This window comes from Protobothrops mucrosquamatus, unplaced genomic scaffold (assembly GCF_001527695.2).
Source record: "Protobothrops mucrosquamatus isolate PMUCROS unplaced genomic scaffold, P.Mucros_1.0 scaffold8901, whole genome shotgun sequence".
Lineage (NCBI taxonomy): Eukaryota > Metazoa > Chordata > Lepidosauria > Squamata > Viperidae > Protobothrops > Protobothrops mucrosquamatus.
In genome coordinates, this window is record NW_015394694.1 from 2,479 (window position 1) to 11,659 (window position 9,181).

The 9,181-nt window shown below is 34.9% G+C and overlaps 1 protein-coding gene across 1 annotated transcript in view; it reads right to left on the bottom strand.

Annotated features, from left to right (window-relative positions):
• The window catches only part of LOC107300873 (metaxin-3-like), a gene marked incomplete at its 3' end in the record, with an annotated part of 18,199 nt that overhangs the window by 1,352 nt on the left and 7,666 nt on the right, over window positions 1-9,181 (bottom strand). Inside the window, exons 4-5 of the mRNA XM_015830159.2 lie at window positions 7,647-7,739; window positions 2,117-2,299 (exon numbers count right to left, since the gene is read on the bottom strand). Coding sequence (XP_015685645.2) covers window positions 2,117-2,299; window positions 7,647-7,739 — 276 coding nt within the window. The remainder of the gene's footprint in view (window positions 1-2,116; window positions 2,300-7,646; window positions 7,740-9,181) is intronic.

Genomic DNA, 9,181 nt, shown 5'->3' on the forward strand with positions numbered 1-9,181 from the left:
CCCACCCAAACGCCGCAGCATGATACTGTGGTCCACAGTATCAAAAGCCGCTGAGAGGTCCAAAAGAACTAGGACAGAGGAATAACCTCTGTCCCGGGCCCTCCAGAGATCATTTACCAACGTGACCAATGCCGTTTCCGTGCTGTATCCCGGCCTGAAGCCCGACTGGAGGGGGTCCAGATAGACTGTTTCCTCCAGGAATAACACCATCTCATACATGCTGCAATTTGATTCCTCATGCAACAGTTACAGAATATCTTTATTAATCTTAAAACAGTTCTGAGAACTGTTGTATGTTTGTGGAAGCATACAAAACACCACAGCTCTACTTACTCCATTATATATTAGCCCATTTTCTCTGTTTTTACGGGATTTTACAGAAGCCCTGATGGCACAATGGTTAGAATGCAATATTGCAAGCAAACTCTGCCCATAGCCTAGAGTTCAGTCCTGATGGAGCTCAAGTTGACTCAGCCTTCCATCCTTCCGAGGTTGGTAAAATGAGGAACCAGATTGTTGGGGGCAATATGCTGACATCATAAACTGCCCAGAGAGTGCTGTAAAGCACTATGGGGTGGTATACAAATGTGTTATTGCTGTTTTTCTCTGTGGCTGATTCATTTTGTTATCATATTATTCCTACAAATCAAGAGTAGGGAACATGTATTTCAATACAGGAAATATACTAAAATTGGAGTGAATGTGCTATCACAGCCTTATCACAGTTTACAAAATTAAGAATCCTTCAAAAACTAATGAAAAAAGTTAGCTCGGTGTTGTATTTCTGTTCCACCTACAATGTTCCTTGAGCTCCCCAAAAATGTTGTGCAACCCTCTGCCACCAAAAATTTGTTCATCCTTAATAACCTAATTTATCAAGCTACCCCTGCATTTTGTAATGCTTCAGTTAATACAAAATGCAGCAAAATGTATATCTTGAATGTATTTTTCCACTCAAACAAGTTATCAAATGTATTCGCGTATTTCAAAGCACTGGTGCTAAAATTAGAGTGTCATTTTATAAATGTGCCAATTTTGACTAAACTACCTAGTTCTTCAGGATGTTTCTGGGGAGAAATTGTCCATACTGCCTCTTAAACTTTCCATCCACACAAAAAATAAAAAAAAATCCAAGATGTTGCTCTGAGACCCACAGATATATTGGGGTTTGAGTATAACTCATGGGCTGCCCATCTCTACTATTAGCAGTGTATATTGTATGTATTATAACTCATTATAATAGCAACACTATTGCTTTGTGTATCATGCTGAAGGGCTATAGGAGTTAATTTTTTTTAAAGTATAGAATAGAAACCTCCCCCCCAAAAAAAATTAAATTCAGGCCATCTCTTATTTAAAGGGACACTCTAATTCATATTAGTTTCCAATAAATGGAACATATCAGAGGAAATACTGCTCATAGGTTTCAAGAAAGCAGCAGGAATTATAGCAATTATAGCAACACAGATAAAACAGTGGAGTGCTTTTACAACAATGGACACTTTTTGAGCACTACTTTTATGCTGAGAAATCTCTCATACTGATTGCAAAGGTTACAAAGAAAGTTATGTAAATGCTCTGGAAAATGTTCCTATACGGTAAACAATTGTTTTCACTTTTTGTTTTAATTTCTGTTTTGGAAAAAAAAAGCTTGTGCAGGGCTTTAGATTTGATTCAAAAATAATGCTTTGGAATTTACATAAGTATAAACAAAGTACTTGTCTGGAATGTCTTCAAAGTTACATTGTTTCTTAGTTTGTATAGCATCATGTTAGATCAATCTTTTTTTTTTTTAATGTTAATAATAAAGTGCACGGAGGAAGAATTTGGTTTAAAAGGCAAATGAATCTTTCTATAATATTCTGGCAAAAATAAAGGTGTTCTCTCACAAAATTAGGCTCTTTCTCAATATATATATATACTATATATAAATATAAGAAAAACTATATATTCTATTCTGATAGAAAGATAAATATTCGGTAAATAATATCAAACACAACAAGACACCACTTCATTCTGAAGATTAAACATCTGCCCTCATATAAAGTAGAATAGTAAACAATATCATGCTGTTTTAGTATATCTGCATCAATTTTAACTGATTAAGAAAATTTACCTGAACTTCTACTTCAGTGATGCTATAGAGTGGAGGCCCTCCCTTTGTCAGCAAGATCCTATTAAGAGCTTCCCTGGACATCTTTCTAGGTAGGTACCAACTCAATGGAAATGGAATCCTTGAAGCAAACCATGGTTTTGTCAAATTATAGTAATTATCAGCTTCAATCCAAAAAGTATACAGCTGTATCATGAAGATAAAGAATGTTAATATTCAAGAATGAGGATACATTCTATAAAGACCACAATATTCTTTTAATTCTTAAAAACTAAGTTCAGATTTTTTACTGAAGCTTTTCAGTTCAAAATCTAAGAGTTTATACATATACATAGCCCAGATTTATGACTAGGGAAATTCAGCACATTTATTATAACGAAATGACTAGAAATAACATTTTTCTTCCTCTAAGGGCATATTCTTCCTGAAATATCATTTGTGTAACTAATACAGGCAGAAGCCTATATAATAAAAATATAAAGAACATTTGTAAGTTTGTTTGCTTTGTGCCACTTCACAATATAAATATAAAATCCACTTATTTTGAAAACTAATAATCTATTGCATATTACTGCTGCTTGATTAATTTCATTTGCTTTTCTGCATTTGCAGTTCTATGTTTTATATGAACCATCTACAGAAAACATATAAATATTTTAATAAAATAAATCATAGCACCCTTTTCATCTTCTAGTTTTCTGTTGAAAGATTTTAATCAAATCTCCATTCACAGTGCGAAGTAACACACTCCAGACTTAGGTTGAACCATTGTTTTTAAGAGATAGGCCACACAAGTGTAACTTATAAACCTGATTAAGCTTTCTGTTTAGTTAAATTAATCTCATTTTCAATTATAAATTTAAATGTTGATTTTAAACAGATACCTCCTTAAGTGTTTTATAGTAAATTCATACGAACAGTAGTCCCAAATTAAGTTCCATTAATTTCAGTGATAGAAATATGAGGAGGTTATTAAGTTATACAATCCAATTCAATTTAAAACTAACAACATGAAAGCAAACCCTGCTGCTTCTAATTGGACACTGGATTGCCAAAGTTGGAAATATTAAGGAAAATGTTATACTGCATGGTTTAAGGAGAACATCAAAATATCAATTTCTGCCAATCTATGCTTTCTTTATAGCCAACACTATCTTCAAACAACCAAAATGATACCTATATCCATGGAAGTGCCAAATGGAGTAGACAGAAATCAAATTGACTCTACTATTGCTAAAAAAGGTTAGAAGACTTCACTTATAGTATCAAACAGAAAGCCAGGTGCTGGCTTGGAAGAGATTAGAAACTATAATACTCATGTGCAAGTTTTAAGTTAGACTAAAGAAGAACAAGAAAGATAGACAGTTTCCACAATATGAATATATATCTACCATTTTCACGGAGAACATCAGGAATCACTTTGAAGTTCTGAGGTCATTGAGACAGAACCAGAGGAACTGGTTAAAGAGGAAAGTGAAAAGAGACTGCCAAAGATGAAGAAACAGAAGAAAGCAAACTGGATGTCAGGAAAAAAACATCAAAATTGCCAAGAAGAGAAGCCAAAGCCAAGAAAGGTAAAAACCTCAGCAAGGAACTTAAGAAGAGTTTCAGAGAGCTTTTAGAAGAGACATGAAGCACTATTACAACATCTATAAAGACACAGAAGATGGAAGCAGACATTTTAAAAGGATAATCTTCTGACAAATCTCTGAAGAGAGTTTCAATCTCAAAGTGGTATGCTAAAGGATGCCAATGGACTGATTAGAAGATCAAAAGTAACTGATTAGAAGATCAAAAATTAAAGGGGCATGCTAAAATATTACACAGTAGAAATGCCAACATCCAAGGTGCCTTAAAACACATTCCCTATTTACACAATTCTTAGTACTAGAAGATGAAATTACAGTAGATCAGCATCCTGGTTATTATCAAGTCAGAAGGCTATAGGAACTGATGGAATACTCACAGAAATATGGCAAACAACAAAAGAAAAATCAATAAAAGTTCTAACCAAGCTATGCCAGCAAATCTGGAAAATGACATAATGGCCAACAGATTTGAAGAGGTCAATCTACATTCCTTTTTTTAAAGTTTCTTTTCTTTTTTCATTTTTAAATTATTTTTCATTTTTTATTTTTACTAGCTTATAGTATAAAATACAAAAATACAAAATCAAGTAGTGGGAAACAAAGGGGAGGAGAAGGTAAAGAGAGAAGTGTGGGAGAGAGGGGGAAAAGAAAAAAAAGGGGTTTGACTTCAGACTCCCTCTCTTGCGGTAGAATAAGGCATTAACATCGAACCTCAACTTTTTACTTTTCAATAACAGTATAAACTGTCCATTTCTATAACAGCAAATCAATCTAATCAATAAAACCCAAAATCAAAGTTTCATTTTTTTCCACCTCAAGCACAAAGTCCATTAGTTTCCAAGTAGAAACAAAAGTATTTATATATATTTCTTCGATCAGAATCAGAATCAAAATTGAGCTGGAAGGGACCTTGGAGATCTTCTAGTCCAGCCCCCTGCTCAAGCAGGACACCCTATATCATTTCAGACAAGTGGCTGTCCAGTCTCTTCTTAAAAACCTCTAGTGATGAAGCACCCACAACGTCGTCTGAAAGCAAGCTGTTCCACTGGTTAATTGACCTCGCTGTCAAGAAGTTTCTCCTTAATTCCAGGTTGCTTCTCTCTTTGATCAGTTTTCAATTATTGTTTCTTGTCTTGCCTTCTGTGCTTTGGAAAATAAATTGACCTCTCCTCCTTATGGCAGCCTCTCAAATACTGGAATACTGCTATCATGTCCCCCCAGTCCTTCTTTTCTCTAGACTGGCCATTTCCAAATTCTGCAACCATTCTTCATATGTTTTAGTCTCTAGGCCTTTAATCATCTTAGTTGCTCTTCTTTGCACTTTTTCAAAACTTTTTCAAAACGGTTAATTTAGTCATCTCTGCTAACTCCATCAATTTTTGTAGCCATTCATCCATGGTGGGAATCGAAATGTCCTTCCATTTTTGTGCGTAGTCTTGCTGCCGTCAACATATATAAGATCAAAGTTCCAAATTTTTTCCCAAGTCTTTTTCCATTAAGCCCAAAAGAAAAGTTTTTGGTTTTATCTTTATATTCACTTTAAGAATATTCTGTAAAGCGGTCAATCCAATACCAAAAATAGGAAATTTAACTATGTGCACACACTTATCATACAATATCCTTAATTTCACATGCTAGTAAAATAATGCAGTATAACATTTTCCTTAATATTTCCAACTTTGGCAATCCAGTGTCCAATTACAAGCAGAAGGTTTTGCTTTCATGTTCTGTTAGTTTTAAATTGAATTTGATTGTATAACTTAATAACCTCCTCATACAATATCCTTAATTTCACATGCTAGTAAAATAATACTTCAGATCATCGAACATAGATTAGAACCCAAATGGAAAAAGAAACACTTGATATTGAAGTTGGCTTTAGAAAAGGCCAAGGAACATGAGACATTATTGCTGATGCATGATGGATAATTAAGAAAGAATACCAAAAAGAAGTTGTAGTATGTGATCCATTGGTTATAGAAAGGCATTCGATTGTGTTAATCATGTCAACTATGGAATGTGCTTAGAAAAACAGAGATTCCAGAGTATCTCATTGTTCTAATGTAAAACCTATATACAGGGTCAAGAAGTGACACTATGGACAGAACATGGCAAAACAGATTGGCTCCAGATTGGCAAAGAAGTGAGACAAGGATGTATCCTTTCATTTATTTAACTTATTTGCTGGATATACATTATGGGAAGCTGGGTTGAAAGAGATGAATATGATTTTAAAACTGGAGAAAGAAACATCAGTAACCTGCATTACAATGATATTATTCTTGATAGCTGAAAATGAAATGAATCTGCAAAGAATGTAGTGAAAATTAAAATTAAATAAAAAGAAAACCAAATTAATGACATCAGGTATAAAAACAAGGCTTAGAATTGACAATGAAGATATTGAAGTAATAGATAGCTTCTGCTTTTTAGGATCAACCATCCATAGTAAAAGAACAAGTAGTCAAGAAGTACACTACAGATTAGCATTTGGTAGAACAGCTAAGAAGGCCTTTAAAAAAAGATGCCATGATGTGTTTATACTACAAAGATTGGAATAGTGCTAGCAGTAGTATTCCCTGTGCCACTTTATGGAAGCAAGATAGGAACAGTATTGACAATTTTGAATTCTGAGATTGGAGAAGTGTCCCGAGAATACCATGCACTGCCAAGAAAACAAACAAATGGATCACTGAACAAATCAACCCAGAGTTCTCTCTCAAGACATAAATGATCAGGCTCAAATTATGCTACTTCAAACACATTATATGAAGTCCTAACTCTGGAGAAGGAACTAATGCTGAGGGAAAAAATGGAGGAAAGAGAAGAAAGAGATTACTACCTGTAAGACTGATGCATCACTTGAAGGACCAATTTAGGGGCAGATTGTCATAGAGAAAATAAATCTATGTAATGGCGAAGAGTTGACTCTAACTTGATGGCACATAATTTCAATGAGAAAATGATAAAATATTAACTTCGGCACATATGCCTATTTTTAAGAGTATTATCTACTGATCATCTTAGTGCAAACCTATATAAACATGAAATTTACTGCCCATTGCCTAACATTATCCTGGTTTTTCTAAATCATTAGTGAATTCAGTGTTATGTATCTGCAGTGCATGCTGGATAAAAGATTAGCTAAGTACTATTGCTTTGCTGCCGTCATTTTTCCTGTTAGAAAATCAGGAGAAACATCTGCCAATCACGTTTCTGCAGCAGAAATGGAACAAATACAACACTGGGCTCTGTTGGATGGCTTTAGGTCAGTTTGTGTGCTGTTGTTTCAACAAACCATTCTGGCATAATATATTTGTAAAATGTCAATTCATTCCCATGCTGTTTTTCCTGAGAATGATTCCTGGTCTTTCATTTCACTGTCATGTTACTACAGCCTTGAGGAAATTAGTAGGTACAGTAGAAAAAGTATTAACAAAAATATGAACTAAACCTTTTAGTGCCGTAATGCAAATCCACCAACTTCTGACTCACCTGCAAGTTCCTTGTGTAGTATCAGGTGTACTTCCAATGAAACCATAAACTGAGTCTGACCATAAGCACCCATCCTTATAGATATATTTATATCAATATAAAAGTGATGAATTGATTAAAATAAGTCTCTCAAGCTCAATAGGAAATGAATAACAGAACGGTGACAGAAGAGGCTTATTAGGAACCAATAGGCAGCGATGTGGCCACATCAGGTAGAACATCCAATTGGCCCACTGCTAATCACCTGACTTCACCTCCAATATACAGGAAAGTGAAACATAACAAGCTTGCTAAGTCACAATAAATGGAAAAATGACATTTTAACATTCATACAGCTATGTACAATTTAATTCTGTCAGTAACAACTGTGGACCAGAGAGAAGATGAGGATGGAGTGGAAATAACTATGCTGTGGTTAAATGCACTTTGAGAGACCATTTGGCTCTTACCATAGCAGGATGTAGTTTTTCTTCAAGCAGTGCAATGTATGCCAGTGTGTCAGCTCCTTCCTTTGAAGACAATTCGTAATCAGCATTATATTTCTGCCAAAAAAAAAGGCAGCAGAGAGCTATATGAAACGTTCTAAAAAGGAACTAGATGTAACAACTGAAGTTAGTTACACATTTTATATTTCACTAAACACATAGAATAATAAAAATAGCATTTCTATCTTTTTCTTTGAAATTGATTTAAGTATTTTAAAATATAGATAGCATGACTACATATTTGAAATGCCTGTTTGAAATGTTCTGAACATGGAAAATTCTGTTTTCAGTTTTTGCTTTGAGACAGGAATCAATGGAGCTTTTTGAATGTTCTGATGTCTACAACTGGTTTGTGTTTGTTATTAAAAAAAATCTTTAAGCTAAAAAGATCTAGAGAATGCATTGAAAAATAGAAGGTTTCGTCCCTATTACCACTGGATAGAGCTAAATGAAGAGAGGTGAGTTATGATGGGATATAATCTGGCAGGGAGGGAGTGTATTCCAAAGAAGGAAGAGACAATTGAGTTCAGATAATTTGTGTGAGAGGATGAAGATGGTCCCTCCCTAATAGTTCCCAGAATATATCTTTGTGTAGGTAGTAGCCTGCTTCAGTTTGGCAAGATTTTGTCTATAGGTGTGGAACAATACAGAAATCTGCTTGGAAGAATCACTCTGGGTCTTTCTTAGTCTTGGGAACCTGACATGGGGTGAGGGAGAATCAGTTAACCATGAATGCTCTCTGCTGATAACTGTTGTGTTTAGGGTTTTGTTTTTGTTTTTTGCTTTGAGGAAGTTAAAACCGCATGGGCTGCAACATAATGCTATTGTTCCTATGGAGTCTTTATGTGTTTTATCTTTCAGGCAGATTACAAAACACCAAAGTGTATACTGTGCATATGCATCCTAAATTATGTTGCTATGCTGCTCTCTTTTCAGACTATTAAATGCATGAAACAATGTTACACTGTCTGTCTGTTGAATTTGAAGGCAGGCTGTCAGATCCAAGCAACTAACGGAATCATCTACTCTCATTCAATCCTTCTTACTTCTTAAAACATCTGTGAGGCCTCTTCAGCAAGTTTTATTATGGATACATTTGTTATCAATAAACAATTTAGTTCTCTCTGGTAGTGGGCTCCATAGTATTGAAACGAATCCAATAAATTTCTGGAGCTGAAACAAGCTTGCTTTGAACTACAGTTAAGGAAGCAGGTTAAATTACATTTTGTCAGCTGTTTTACAGGCAGTCCTCAACTTATTTAACAACCATTTAAAATTACAATAGCCTTGGAAAATGTGCCTTATGGTCTGTGAAGCACTTCTGGCCATCATAAATGCCATACTGCCCTGCACAGTTATGTCTGCATTTCAGGAGCAGCTCTGTTCGTGCAGCCCCACAAAGGATTTCCCCTCTCTGCATAGAGGGGAGGAGAAATCCTTTAGCGGGCTACAGGATCAATGCTGAAATCCTAAAGATTTCAGCTCTACTCCAGCAGCCT